The 15,928-nt window shown below is 34.5% G+C and overlaps 1 protein-coding gene across 11 annotated transcripts in view; it reads left to right on the top strand.

Annotated features, from left to right (window-relative positions):
• The window catches only part of ADAMTS6 (ADAM metallopeptidase with thrombospondin type 1 motif 6), a 290,570-nt gene that overhangs the window by 244,192 nt on the left and 30,450 nt on the right, over positions 1–15,928 (top strand). For 9 of the 11 annotated variants that reach the window (XR_014294257.1, XM_082623510.1, XM_082623508.1 and 6 more), the window contains one exon: positions 12,340–12,469. Coding sequence is in view for 9 of the 11 variants with exons in the window: in XM_082623510.1 (XP_082479636.1) it covers positions 12,340–12,469 (130 nt within the window). In the remaining 2 variants the exon portion in view is untranslated. Of the gene's footprint in view, positions 1–10,522; positions 10,765–12,200; positions 12,299–12,339; positions 12,470–15,928 lie in introns of those variants that run through there. The other 2 variants (XR_014294256.1, XM_082623514.1) reach the window with 2 other exon arrangements.

A 15,928-nucleotide genomic window follows, 5' to 3' on the forward strand; every position in this document is an offset into this window, starting at 1 on the left:
TCTCTGAGTCAGTGCTGACACACTTCCTTAGCCTGAATAAGAACATTGAGATGCTGTGGAGTGTTGTCTTCAGGATAAATGTGATTTTTAAGATACAGTTATGACTTTTCCTTTGAGAGAATTAAAACTGGACTATTTTCTGAACCATTGTTACTCCCACTAGAGTTTTGTTTCTATACTCTGTAATTAATCTGACTCCTAAATTTTTATACTACTATTGTATTCGTGATTAATATGTTGATTGATAAAGCTTGGCTAGGTAGTGAGAACTGTACTATATTAAAATACAAAGCTTTAGGAATTTTTTAAAGTAGTAATTTATGCTGATATGCCTTTGCACTGTGACTTTTAAAGATTGAAAAAATAATGTTTATTCATCTTTTGATTTTAGTTATATATACTCTCTTTTTACTGATGTTTGGCTAGATGTGTGGTTTTCAAGTTGTAGTGTGCATCAGAATCACCTGGAGGGCTTGTTCAAACAAGATTGCTACGTTCTGCCTCCAGTTTCTGATTCGGTAGGTCTGGGGCAGACTCCAAGAATTTGCATTTCTAACAAATTTCCAAGTGATGCTGGTGATACTGGTTCAGCAACCATACTTCAAGAAACATTGGGCTAGATACTTAGATTTCATAAAGTAAATGTCTAGTAAAACAAATTGACATATCCATTAGGTAATAATCCATATTGCAGTTGTAATCACATTACACCTAGTGTTTTTAATGATAAATGGTTCTAGCTCAGCTGTGTAATGACAAGTAAAACTTCACAGTTTATGAAACATTTTTTGGTTCCCTGTTTCATTTGCTCATTCTCAATAACACCATGAGATAGGCACTGCTATTGTTATTCCTGTTTTACAGTAATACTCAAGTGAAGTAACGCTGAAATCAAGACTTAGAAGTCTAGTGATTTTTTTTTAATGTAGCATTTTCTCTTGTAATAAAAATGATCCTTTACCTTGAAGAGAGCTTTTTCATCAGTTGACATCATCAGTAGAGCAACATGATATATTCCCCACTCAAGAATTTCTCCTTTACTAGCTTGAAATTTCATTTTTTCAAATGCTTTCCCTAAAGCAGTGATTCTCAGTTTTGGCTGCACATTGGAATCACCTGGGGAACTTTAAACAATTTTGACACTTGGGCCCGCCCCCAGAGATTCCGATTTAATTGCTTGGGAGTATGGCCTGGGCATCAGATTTTTAAAAGGTCCCTAGGTAATTCTAATGTGTAGCCACGGTTGAGAAGTACTGCCTTTGAGGCTAATTGAAGTTTTATTTAGTCTTCAAATAATTTACATTCAGATGCAAATACCTCTGGGAGCATTACTAACTCACATCTCTGTTATTAGTTGGCTACTAGTTGAATGCAAAGGTTAATGAGATTTAGGTATAAGTATCTGGAGTGGGAAAGTTAGCTAGGGACATCAGAGAAGGAAATGAAAAAAGTGGTAGGATACCAATTAATTACATAATTTTGTTTAGTGTGGCCATTGGCCTTGAACATGCCTTTAGAAAGCTTTTTTGTAGTTTATTTACGTGCTTTCTTCTTCACCTGATGGATCATTTATAAGCATCTAATTAATGCTTTCAAAACTGACCGAAATTGTGCTAAATATCATTTCTTGGCCTTTTGACTAAGCTCAAGTGCAATTGTGCTAAACAGATTTTCCAAAATCCTTTCTTCTCATTTCAAGTTTCTGTGGTACTTAGGGAGCTAAAATGAACAAGTGGTTATGTACTTAACCAACTTTAATTTAGACTCACAAGTCAGAATATGAGGCCCCTGTTTTAACTCAACATTTGTGAAAACTGATAACAAACATTTTTTTCTCTCTGCGACTTATAGTTGTAATCAGAGAAGGCCTTTTATTGTTTTAGGAAATTGTTGTTTTTGTTAGGGAATGAATTTTTGCAAAATGCAGCAGTATTCATGATAATTTCCTCCCCTATCTTTCTGGATGTGCTCTCATTTCCCACTATTCAAACCATTCCCCTCCACCCCCACCTTCTCCCCGCTCCCCGCCCCAACTCCTCCTCTTATATAATACAACCCTTAGGCTTTAAAGCAAAACTTCCAAAACCAATTAACTGAGAGTTGATGCTGTACTGTTGTACCTGTTCTGTTAGGAAAGAAAGCTTAAGGATCCTTTAGTTGTGCAAAGAAAGGTCAGAAATACACATGTATTTTCATGTATTAGTTTTACATTTATACTGTAAATATACAGTCTTCATCCTGCAATCAGTTCTACTGACACTTCTGATTACTTTCTTCAAATTGTTTTTTCTAGGCTTTTCTTTCTCTTTGTGTTGAAGTACAAAAAATTGCATACCAATTTGGTCAGGTTTCTGCTGACAAAGGCATCTCTCTGCTAAACATTCATTGCTTAGCAGCTCAGGGGAAAAAAAAAAGATAAGCTAAAGCTATGCTTAGATGGAGGACTGGGAGGGGGAGACAGGTTTATTTTTAGAGGCAATTTTGATTTGGTTTGAAGATCAAAGAGCACAGATTTTTCTTATACAATGGAGTGTTTCAGGAATGTTTCTAATCAACTGTCTTTGACCATTTAGAATGTTATCATTACTTTTTCTTTTACATTTACATAGCCTAATTAATTTTTATTGTGTGTTTGACACTCAAATTTTATAAAGATGCTTGTTTTATTTGTTATTCTTTTTCTTCCCTGGATGGCATCTTAAGCCTAATGTGTTGTGTGTGTGTGTGTGTGTGTGTGTATAGCATATACATTTTTTGAAGATTTTCTATGTTTTTCCTCTTTTTAACTAGGGCAAATTCTTTTTATTTTACTTTTTGTGGTTTCACCTGGCTCACCTGGAGTCTTATACATACTGAAACTGGTTTCTACTCTTTAAGATTTTTAAGATGCTTTACATAGTTTCCAAGTACTATTTGTATTTTCCTGATTTAGGGCCATATTTTTCACAACGCCCCATAGTACCCCAGGACACTACAGCAGACTCACAGAGGCACTGCAGAATGTTGTACGTTTTCAATGGAAACACAGTGACACTGTCATACACCACGCAAATTATTACTATTGAGTGGTTAATAAGTGAAACTCAGATTTTTTTTTTTTTTTCCTGCCTGGGAGGGCTGTGAAAAAAGTACTGGGACACTAAGAGTACTGTGAACCAGGAAAGTTTGAGAACTCTTGATTTCAAATGAGTGTCAGTAAAGTTGGACAAAAATTAGTCACCTAGCTTCCTTTCAGTAGATGGTGAACTTCATCTCGTAAGAGGAAAAAATGCATATAAACTCCTTATTCAGGGTCCTGGTGATGTTCAGAGTTTAAAAATGGAGACTCTTCTGCACTTCCATTAAGAAACTAGAGGTTTTAAGTAATATGTAAATTTCTCCTTCATATCTGTATTAAGTATTTCTTCTGATGTGCCCTCCTGAATATGCTTCCTTCCTCTGTCTCTGTTAGTTCAGTTTCAGGTTAGTAGGTGATTAAAGGGAAAGAAAAAAGAGAGAGAAAAGAAAAAGAAACTATATATTTAAAAGAGCCCCTGATAGCAAATTCTCCCTTGCAGTTTACTACCTAACAAGTTTATGTAATAATCCACACTATTCCATTTATTAATAATAGACTTTTCAAATTATTTTAATGAATCTATCATGCAGATTACCTGGCCCCTTTAGAAAGCTGGATATTTCTACATTGTTTCTATGGAAGCACTTTATGTTAATGTTACATATTTTGTTATTTTCAAGAATGATACAACAGAACTATAATTGTGCACTTAAAAGTACGTAAGTCCATTCTAAAATAACAATTTAAAAAAGTAATTATTAGAAAAATATGATGTAATCTTTTTGCCAGTACTAATATCTGACTGAAAGAGAATAGCTCTCAAAGTACCAGATAAAACAAAGGCAAATGCTTTACATATTCACAGATGTCCGTTTAATTTCTTTGCTAATTCTAACATGGCTAACATATTTAACATCACTAATAATGGTCAACTGACCATTAACACTTGTATTGCAGCTTATAAAGGACATATTCACTTAACTTGGAAAGAAACTCAAAGTGGAGGGGTCCCAAAATGGAACAGAGGAAAACAAAATTCAATTATTTTTCAAGTTTCAAAATAGACTTGATTGAAATTAAGTGTGAAAGACATTAATAAGTCAAATCTTATAATTGTTTGCTTCACTTTAATTTAGGAATTACTATCCAAAATTTACTTTGAGTTAAGTGAAAGATACCGGATGGAAATTTTAGTTTGAATAATTAAAAGCCCTTTAGTCATTGTCATTTCTTTTCCTTTGAAGAAATATAGTTATATAATTAGTTTTTAAGAAAAATTCCCTATAAAGGGTATTTTCTGTGTGAGGTTGTACTATTGTTTGAAACTATGAGGGTCCTTTTACATTTGGTTCCTGTATATACCAAACTTAGACATAAAACAGATCACTGTGATATTTTTAATTATACAAGTCCCTTGTAAAACGTGACTTGAGTTTACAAGGAATAAAGATTTGCATCAGCTTTGTTCATTATTCCGTAATTTTCTCTTTGGTCTTTGAAAAATAAAATATTTATAAGACTAGACAGTAGTCTATCATTGCATTGACTGTGGCATTCCCCTATTCACTCTCTCCCATCATCCCCTTCTTTCAGTTCATTTTCAATGTTGAGAAGGAAAGAGTACCCTTTAACATACGGGGTTAGTTATGCCAGGCATCAGAGCAGGGCACCTGTGAACATCACAGCTCCCAAAAGCCTATGCTCTGTAGCCATCAATTGCACTTGGCTCAGTTCTCATGTAACATGCCCTTGAGAGGGCTACTCCTCTAGGTAAACTCATGCTCTTGGCTGGTTCATGCTTCAGAAGTTAATATGTTTTTTCTTTTGTCTCTAATAATTATTTCTATTTATCTTTTTCCTTAAGTATGTAGCTTCCCCTATAGAATACACTTTAAAAAAAATTCTTTGAATTCTCCTGTGTATTTTCAATATAATTTAAGCTTTCTAACTTCTTGTAAAAAATTTACATATGAAAGTTTAGTTTGATAACCTGACATTTTTTACTGTTTACCCTTGCGTATTGTGGCTTGCATTTTCTCTAGTGTTAAGATTTATAACTGAGGGCAAGAAATCTGTGCTAACCTAAAGCACTCCTCCTAATGCTGTTTTCCTTCCTCTTCCATTTCATTTCTGTTGCTTTAGAGATTATATTCTTCTCTAACGTGAATAGGGCCGGGATACATCTTACTCACTGAAAAACTTGAGTAAGGCTGAAACCAAAGTTTAAGTGCATTCCTATTGTATTTATGATCTATGTGTCACAGGTCATGTTTCACTTCACTGAAATTTTGTCCCAAATCTCATTTTTGACAATCATAACACTATGCATCTTTACAAGGTATTATGCATAAAATACTTTTGGAAAAAATAAAACCTCTTGTAATGATAAGCATTATCACCCTGATTTTATAGGATCTTATGATATTATTATTCCCATTTTTTATCTAAACAAAATTAAGATTTTCATTTAAAACTATATAGCTTGTTTATGATTGTGTCCTTGTTATAATTCAAATCTGAAATATTTACTCTTTGGTTCCAAGAAAAGGATTCTATATATAATTAAAGAAAAGCTTCTTTATTGGTAATAAATCCATCACAATGTGTGGAAGAAACTCAAGACCTCCTTGTACTCCAGCATCATTCCTCTAATGTTTAATGAAATACCCAAAACAAATAAGCTCCTACTAAAGTTCATGGAAATTCCTTTTTAGTATAATATGAGTTAATTCTTTATATTAGGCAACTTGTCTCTCACAAAGTCCTATTTCTAGTTAGTGTTCTGCCTCTTGACATGTCTAACCCCTTTGATATGTACCTCACACTGCTAAGAAATGAGACACTGAAACACGACGCAGAACCAAACAGAATCTAACAAATGCCTGTTTTCCAGACTTATTATTCTGTAGAGGACAGGGGAAAAGCAGACCTAGAAGGGGGAAAAGTGAACAATTGAATTGTGGAGGAAAAGAGAAAAGACAACTTTCATAGAATTTTGGATCTGAAAGGAACATTAGAAATCATCTAATTTTTTGGTCTCATTTTACAAAGGAGAATGAAAACTTGCCTTAGATCATTTACCTAAACTGCCTAGAACTCAAAAAGAGGTAGTAACTAAACATGGCAGAAGTCAGAGTGAGAAAAAAATATCGTAACAAGATAAAGTGAAAGGGAATTACATCATAGACATTTGGCTATGAGATGAGTTCTTAAGATCCATGAAGATAAAGGAGAGAGAAATCAGACAGCAACATAACAAAATGAAGGAACTGTAAAATTCGAAATATTACATCTGAAAGTGCATTGTTTTATTAGATGAGGTAGGTTCCATAATATAATTATAATGGTACTTGCTTTATCCCCTCCCTTCATTATTAATGTAATCTCATTGAGGTCAAGTCTGTCTCACTCATTTTCCCCCTTATGATAATGAAAACCCATGGCTTAGACTTAGTAGGAATTCAATGAGTTAAGTTAGACCTTTCCGTGGAAGAGATTACTGTTAATTTATAATGAGTAGTCGGAATTCCCTCCAGGGGTAGTGTGATTTCAAATAAACACAGTATATGTATGCACCACCCTACCTTACCATCACTAAACGGAGTTGTTCTAGAAAAATAAATATTTTTAGAGCTGCATTTTCCTTTTCTTAATCCTGCTTCCTTGGGACATATAATTTTGCTTAAGACAGAAGGGAAGACACTGGAAAGGCAGAGAAAGAAAACCTTTGGGAGATAAAAACTAGCAGGAGGGGGCTTCCCTGGTGGCGCACTGGTTGAGAGTCCGCCTGCCGATGTAGGGCACACGGGTTCGTGACCCGGTCCGGGAGGATCCCACATGCCGCGGAGCGGCTGGGCCCGTGAGCCATGGCCGCTGAGCCTGCGCGTCCGGAGCCTGTGCTCCGGCAACGGGAGAGGCCACAACAGTGAGAGGCCCGCGTACAGCAAAAAAAAAAAAAAAAACTAGCAGGAGGCTGTTGAGAAGAAGGAAGCAAATGGGTGGAGCTGATTGGTACCCTGATGCCAGCTGTTAGATCCAAGGCAGATGGGCTTTGCTCTGTCCTACAAATGCTTATGTCTGGCCAATAATCACACAGCACAGCAGCCAGATTCCAGCCATGAAAGGCAGAGCAGAGAGACATTTTTTTCCTGGCACTTGTTGCTCTCTGGATGCTATCTGCACTGAAGATTTAGATTAAATTAATGTTGTTGGCCATATGCTCTGTATACCGTGGTTATATAGTGTTGTCTTGGTTGCTAGCTACTTTGGATGCTGTGGTTAAGCAAATTGTTGCCTTAGCCACCAACCACATTTGTACTGTAAGCTCTGACTTATTAACTTTTTCCCCCCTATTCTTCAGAAAACTGTTTCTTGGGTAGATAGGATGTGCTTTGCCACTAGGTTAAATTATCTAGATGTTGATTAGCCCATCAATCCCAAAGTTACACTTTTCCTTTCTGTCTTTCCCTTACTGACTTACATGTAGTTACAGACTGCTCACTTACCAATTGAATCGTCTAGGACTGAAATGCTGGTTCTTATGAGTAGATTTGAGAAGACCTAGAAGATCTTTCTCTTGCCCTTAACCTCTCCCACATCCTTCTTGGTTTAATACATATCACTCTTTCAAATGAGATTCAAGTGGTAATTTCTGTGCATTAAGTGCCCTCTCTCTACTTTTAAAATGATGAACTACCCTAAGAAAAGCAATAAATTGCTAAATATTGTTACACATGAACTTATTAAATGATTTAATTATCTGAAAGAAGAGAGGTGGGACATGAGAACATTGAGCAGCTTATAAGAAGAGTAGAAGAGGGACTGAAAAGGAGGCAAGAAATGAAGAGGAGGAATGGTCTCTAAAGTCTTCACTCAGGATTGGCTCTGCAGCTGCTGAGCAAAAGACCCTATATTCTTGAACCATCACCATTTCCTAGAGTAAGCACAACAGATGAAGGGCTCCATATAGGACTCACTTGCAGCTTGGTGGACTTCTTGCTCATTTTCCTATGATGTATGCTACTTCAAAATACTAAATGCCATTTCTTGACGTGTAGCTTGAGCAGTGATTCAAGTTGGGTATTCCTTCCTCCCATTGGACAGCAGAACCTTTGATGGGCAAGTAGATCATCTGTAACTTTTAGCAGAAATTAAATATAAGATCTGACAAATTTAAACTTCCAGGCTAAAAATAAGAATTACATTTCCGTGTTAAGAACCATCTTTGGTATCAAAGAACCAAAATGGTAAGCAAATTAAAAGACTCTAAACAGGATACACCCATTTTAGAGAGTTTAAAGTAAATATGTATTGGTAAGGGCATCTTTGTACTTAAATTTTGTAATATGAAACCATTAAAGTTCTTTTTTTTTTTTAAGCATGGAAGAGGAATTGCGTTTAAAAACAGAATTGGGTATAGAATTTGCATGCCAGTAACTTCAGGTGTTTAAGAATAAAATATAATTAGTGCAATTTTAAGTTTGACCAATTAAATTCTGCAGAACACCTGCATATCTCCAGGGGATATGGGCACTAAGCCACCAGAATTTTGTTTTTGATTAGGCATATACTGACTGGTCATACGGACATTTTATGTTTTAGGTTATAAACTATACATCTTTAGATTTGAAAGCATAGTGGTTTTGTGTAACTGGATGTAATTATTCCTGAAAGGTTTAAATCAACTTCTTAGCAATGTTTTACAGATTACTTTTAAAAAAGCTATGTACAAGAGGGTTGATCATATAAAAAGATTCTAAACTCAATCATTTCTCTTGTTGACTTGGTTTAGATTATTTCCAGTTGATCTGTGTTTTCTAAAGCTAAAAGCTGCATTTTCCTTAATCCAAAGTATGTGTTGAAAAATCCATTCAATTAGGTGCATTGGTTTAGAGAGTTATTCTGTTGCTGCTGATTTAAAAAGAAAAAAAACAAAAAAAATTCTGTAAACCTGCCAAGTGTGGGGGTAAAAGTTGGAAGGAGATTTGTGCTATTGAAGGGAGATAGTTCAGCATTTTAGGAAGGTTTGGAATAGATTACTAGTATAGTCAGTTCTTGAGTGTGAAATACCACACTGTCTAATATGACATTTTAGAAGAAAATTAATAAAAGATGAATGCAAGGAAAATGCATCTTTGTAAAATACAGTTATTTCAGCTGCTTATTCAAGGACTTTAATTTTTACTTCATAAAAAATAGCATTCTGAAATTATGAAAGTGAAATGTACCCCCAAATATCCTAAATTCTAGTTTTTAAGAAGTCTGAGAGGCATGACAAAATTAAGTCAATTTGTAATTCTCAGCACTTAGCTCAATATCTCATAAGAAGTACAGTGCCTTGTATTCAGTAATTATTCTCTATTGAATGAATGAATGGATGAATGAATGAATGAATGACCTGCGAACCATGTTTAGCTGGCATTTTTAGTTTGTGCACTATGTAATTTTAAATTAATTACTGGATCCCACCAAAGAACAAAATAGCCTTAAAAATAAAGGTCCAGGGCTTCCCTGGTGGCGCTGTGATTGAGAGTCCGCCTGTTGATGCAGGGGACGCGGGTTCGTGCCCTGATGCGGGAGGATCCCACATGCCGCGGAGCGGAGCGGCTGGGCCCGTGAGCCATGGCCGCTGAGCCTGCGCGTCCGGAGCCTGTGCTCCGCAACGGGAGAGGCCACAGCAGTGAGAGGCCCACGTACAGCAAAAAATAATAATAATAAAAATAAAAATAAAGGTCCAGAGCAAAGATATGAGATTGTGGATAATTTTTATTTTGTTCTTTCTGGTTTTGTGTATTTTCCAAATTTTTAACAATAAATGTTATGTAGCTGAAGTTTTTCAAGATCATACATGGCTAGAATTTATCTTAAAATCAAATGTAAATCTTACCTCTAATAACTAATATTTCATCTGTGATTCAAATTGCAGAAGCCTTGCTTTTATATTAAAGGCTACTTTTAAAAACTAATGTCATTATAACCAAACAACATTTCTAAGATTTTAAAGGAAGTAGAATTTTATCTTAAGCTGTAGAAACTGAATTGATGTTTCTGCCACTTATATAAAGCAATATCAGTTCCACTTTGTAGTGTTGAAAATGTTTATCCTCCCTCGGTAAAATAAAATAAAAATAAAAAGTTTATCCTTTTCTGAAAAACAACCGAGATACTAGCTTGAATGCCAACTTCCTTATTGCAAGTTTAATTATATTTTTTTAGTTATTAAATGTATTTATTAAAGTTGGCTGAAGTTGTAAATCCTTTGTGTAAGTGGATGTTTTGAGTCTCCCCCCTCCAAGTATAATCGTATTTGAATGGTTATTTTAAAAAATAACCATGCTAACCTATAAAAACAGTCGCCTGCTCCTCCTGATAGGAGCAAGTATTGAACCCAGGTAGATGGCTATTCTGAGCCACTGTGGCAGTGGGTGTTGAATCCTATGACTAATAATAGAGATTTTTATCCAGGTGAATCACATGGACTTAGTTATCTGCCCACTGGAATGACACAATGAGGAGATATGTGGTGAATACTGTGGAACATCTGTGAATGGGTCAAAGCTATGCCTGGTGTGAATCATTCTTCCCTCAAAAATCTAAAGTTTAATAGTTAAAAAATTCCAAACTGTTGTCGTATAAACTGAGATATTTGGCCTATTCAAGGAGTTGGGATGGAATGAATACAGCACATACTCTGAGACATTTTGCAAGTAAGTTGTTTGTCTGTATTTTAAAGCTCTAAATTTAGGAAAACCAAAAAACTTGATCAGTAAGAGCCTTGGGTCACTGCAAGTAATAAAATATACCTTCTTCATCTGCTCACTACCATCATGGAGGCTATGGGACTTAATGGTTTTCGCCATCAGGGAAAGAGATTTCCCTATCTTTAAATTCAAAGTGCTTAGTTAGAAGTGTGCAAAACATGATGACTGAGGTACTCCCACCTGCAGACGTCCCAGGATGTTTAAGGGACCTTGGGGAAGCATTTGGTGCGTAGCTCTTTAGGTGACAGTTTCCTTCACTGAATGGTCCTGTTTCACATTGATTTCCCTAATTTGGGGTCAAACTCTTTTCTTTAGGGCACTACTAAAAGCAACTGAGAAAAAAAAAGAAAAACTGAAGGTTTGTGTGGGGCTAGGTAGGTATGAAGCTGTAGTTACTTGGATACTGCTAATGCTACTTTTATAACTGGTTCTAGGTAATGTAGCCTACCGGGTTATAGAGATGGGATGAATGAGTAAGGGGGATAGCTTAGTTTGTGCTTTGATTTTCAATTCTGGGAGTAAGCTGCTACCTCTATAGGATCTGGAACACTTAGCATTGTCTTGTAGATTGACTTTCCTCTGAGACCTTGATACACCTATCTTTGCTTCTTTTGATTCCTCCACACTGAAGAGAAAATGAATCTGCATAAAGTCTATTCACCAGGCATGTTTACAGATAAGAATGTGTTTGTGTGTGTCTTCGTATTTTGTGAAATGTGAGCAAGGTGTGGTGGATATCTTTGCCATTAAATAATAAACATATATTTAGAATTTTACAAATTTTATGAGAATATTTTTAGCTGTGGCAAACAGGTTACATAGACCAATTTTTGAGAATGAGATAAGTACTTTGTAAGTTAATATTTGATGGAAAATGTGTGTATCTGTTTGCCAGTGATGTAATCAACAAGGGCTGACTCTATCAAAGCAAACAGATTACTGATGGGTTGCAGTCCAAAGAGGCTCACTGCAGTCTTTAAATTCTAGACTTTGTGGGCTTTCAGAGAAATAAATCTGTAAATGGAAGGAGAAAAAATGAAATGTGTGAATGTTGCGTGTTCCTAACAAAGACTGAATTGATTGGATTTGTCCTACAAGATATTAAAAAGTAAATTTGTCCCTAATGTTTTGTTTTTACATAGATATCCAACCATTGTTTTGCACTGAAATGTATATTCATACATTTTATCTGATGATATTTTGGGAAAATAAAGTTTCTTTTTTTAAAGGAAAGCATGAAGAAGAATATACAAATGGGAATACTAATTGTTTAAAATTACCAATAGTTTCTTTTCTGAACTTGAAAACAGTTATGTTTCTAAATATGAGAATAATTTTGCCTAAATTTGCAATATAATGACCAGGTCTTCTCTCCTTTTTAGAGGAGCAGTCAAGTGTTTCTGGAACAGATAAGACAGCAGCGATCCAGTGAGGTTGATCCCCCACAGAGGAAAGCTATGCATACCTAACTTACTGGAAGGTAAACTACTCTTCAATTAATGATGTCCTCCTTTTCTCAAGGTGTCCAAAGACAGGAGGTGGTCTGTAAAAGGTTGGATGACAACTCCATTGTCCAGAACAATTACTGTGACCCTGATAGTAAGCCACCTGAAAATCAAAGAACCTGCAACACTGAGCCCTGCCCACCAGAGTAAGTAAGAGAAAGAAGTGAGAATTATTTTCTTCAAGTGCAAAGAGAAAAACATTAGATATTCTTATTTGGAAACATACATTCATACGATATAAATAAATTAGGCTGAGAAAAGGGGGTAAAACATCACAGAGGGTGGAATTTTGATTCCTATTTATCCACAGGGCTTAGTAATTAACCCCTTTAAAGCAGGAACTTCAATAGGTTGATCCTGGCATAGTGCTGGCAATTGTCATATTTCATTAATTCTAAAGCACATATCATTTGCATTTTAACATCTCTGAAATTAGATTCATTTTGCAGTTGATGGTATCTTACAATAATAATTGGCATTATTTTTCTTTAATGGTACATAAAATAATGGTATCTTAGATCCAGTAAAATATAGTAGATTGGCGTGCAGTCCTATCTTTTCCAGATATTATCCTAAAGGCTTAAAGATATTTTAAATGGTTTAGAAATATTCTGTAATGGAGTATCAGTGCTTTAATTTGCTGACCCAGTTTTAAGTTCTGTCATCCTAAGGCATCCTGTCTTCTGAGTGTAGAGCACAGGCCTAGAGGTGTACTTCAGTCCTTTTCTGTTGATTAATGTAGCAGTTACAACTCACTGTAAAGGGAGGTACAAGAAGAGAGCCCATCCATCTTAATGATGACTTCTTAAAAATTTAAACTTAAAAATATGAGACCTGCTATCAGTGGGCCACACTGTAGGAATCTGTAGGAACAGAAAGGTTTCTCGTTTGAGCAAAAGGCAATAATTTTGCGAAAAAGGACAAAGATGCTGAGTTAATGCTGAAAATACTGATCTTTTTAGGGATTTTGCCTGATTGACAATAGCAAGACAAAATATGTGTGAATGGCATTTCATTCTTGTTTGAGAAATCAGAGTAACCATTATCCCCCAGATTAGCTAATTATCCCAACATGAAATTGATAAAGAAAACGAGAGTAGGCAAATGAGATTATGTATTCCAAGCTCTCTAGAACTGGAGAGGAAAGCTCTATAATGAAGTAAGCCTTTTTCTAAAAGTGGAGTCACAAAAATCTGGGACTTACAATGGATAAAGAATGCAGGTCCCTAATATGGTTAAAGCAAGATGCATTTCTTGATATTTGTTCCAAAATAATAATGCCTTTGAACTTTCAATATCCAAAGTCAGTGTCTGCCTGAATGCTTTAATTTTAAGGAGAAATACTCACTCCTAGTCTCTTGAAAAGGTTTAGGGCAGTGGCTACCAAGAAGGAACACAGAATCTAGGGTGATAGAAGTTTTTATTCTAAGACTTTTAAAATTTCATGTCTCTTCTTTTTCAAATGTGATCACCATGTAACTAACTCCTTAAAAGCCAGACATGAGAAAGTATAGAAGTACAACCTATGATATGTATTACAAAGACAAGATACTTGTTTTCTTATTTTCCTTTCTTCTGCTAATTATTTTTATAAATTTATCTCAAGAGAAACTGAAAAGCTATATAAAACAAAGTGATGCTCAAAAACCAGAAGATATTTTTTGACATTTCCAATAACTTAAGCATGTTTTCATATAATTGTGAGCCTCAACCCAGTAAGTTAATTCCCTGACACTCAGTACTTTAAGTATTATGTTTGTCATGAGCAGCCATTTAAGGCATCTGACTGGGCCTGGTCACACCTGTTCTATTTTGGCCTCAGCTTTTTTATTTGTTTAAGTTCAAATGCTATTCAAACATCCTTTGAGATTTCTGTGGTTGGTCATTTCATTCCATATATCATGTGCTTGTATATTACATGGGAGATTTTTTTTTTTAACATTTTAAGGATAATTGACATTGGAATTAACCTACTCAGATAAAATTGTTTCCTATTTCCCTTCCTTTTGTAGTTCGGAAATAAAAAGTTACTTCTTAACTTTTTTTGTTTGGAGTAAGAAAATGGAATTTGAAAAAGATAGAAAATTTAGACAGACAGTTTTCTTTGTTGGAAAGAGCTAATGATACATATTTAAAATATTTCTCTTTTATCAGTCCTTTTAAATTTCTTCTTTATTCCTTTGAATTCAGACTATGAAAAAAGGAAATCTTAATTATTCAGAATGGTTGTCATATGTAATAAGATTCCCATTAGACATTGGTATTATAGAGATAAAGCTCACTGAAAAACTACTGAATTCAGTAAGACATTAAATGAGTGTGGAAGAGAGAAGGTTTTTCAGATGACAATGTGATAATCATATTTGGTTTTTGTCATACATATTAAAGCGTAAAATTTTTTAAATGCAGATAAGTAGAAAGAAGAAACTAAAAAAACACTTACAATACTTGTAAGACCACTGTTAATATTTTGATCTATATATTTCACCTTTTTCTATGTCTACATAGGCACATGTATATAAAAAATGGAATTATATTATTTATGATGCTCTGTAGTCAGTTCTCAACATATTGAACATTATGTTGTTCTGAACATTAAACATCATCTACAACATTTAGTAGATATGTCATTATTTATTTAAATTGGTTTTCCACTGTTGAACAATTTCGTCTGGGTCCTAGCTTTTGATCCCTTTCTATTCCACAGCATTAACCATATTTGCTACCAAAACTTTGCTCTCTATAATTATGCCCTTATGCTAAATGAATAGGAATAAAATTTCTGTTTCAAATAGAATTATATTTTACTCTCTGAGACAAACTGTCAAGTTGCTCTCTAGAAGGAATGTATGAATGTATATTCCCACCAACAGTACGTATATGACTGTCATTTTCCTGAACTGAACAACACCGGGTATTATTTTAAAAACAATCTTTAACTATTTTATAGGGAAGAAAAACCCTTGATATCTAATTGCTATTTTATTTTTTGTGCTAGAATTGCTGGTGAGGCTGAACGTTTAAAAATTATGTTCAGTGGCCATTTGTATTACTTCTTTTTTGCTCTTCATGGCCTGACCCATTTTTCTACTGAAGTGTTTATCATTTTGTTATTGATTTGTATTAACTCAATGTATTAAGAATATTACCTATTTTAGACATTTTTTTCCTAGTTTGTTATATATTTCCCATATATGGTGTTATGATCTATTTTTACTTATAAAAGTTTTTTTTAAATACTATGTAGAAAAACTATCAAACTTTTATTTCTTTCATTGGTATAATGTTATGAAGGCCTTACCCACTTTATGATTATACTTTCAAAGTTTTTTTACGGTAAACTCTATCTGAAATATATTTGCCTGCTTTGAGAAAAGGATCTATATTTATTTTCAAATATTATTGTTTTCCCAGTACCATTAATTTAAAATCCTAAATGGTATTTTTTCATCAGAAATTATCTAATGAAATATTTTAAATGTACTTTAGTCATATTGGAGACTTTATAAGTAAAGTATGGAAAAACAGAGGGCAGTAAGGTTTATCCTTGTTCTGCATAAAATACAGGGGACCAGGAAGAATAGACAAAAGAGGCATTGGTAAAG

The sequence above is a fragment of the Mesoplodon mirus genome (assembly GCF_964341445.2).
Source record: "Mesoplodon mirus genome assembly, chromosome: 5".
NCBI classification, from domain to species: domain Eukaryota; kingdom Metazoa; phylum Chordata; class Mammalia; order Artiodactyla; family Ziphiidae; genus Mesoplodon; species Mesoplodon mirus.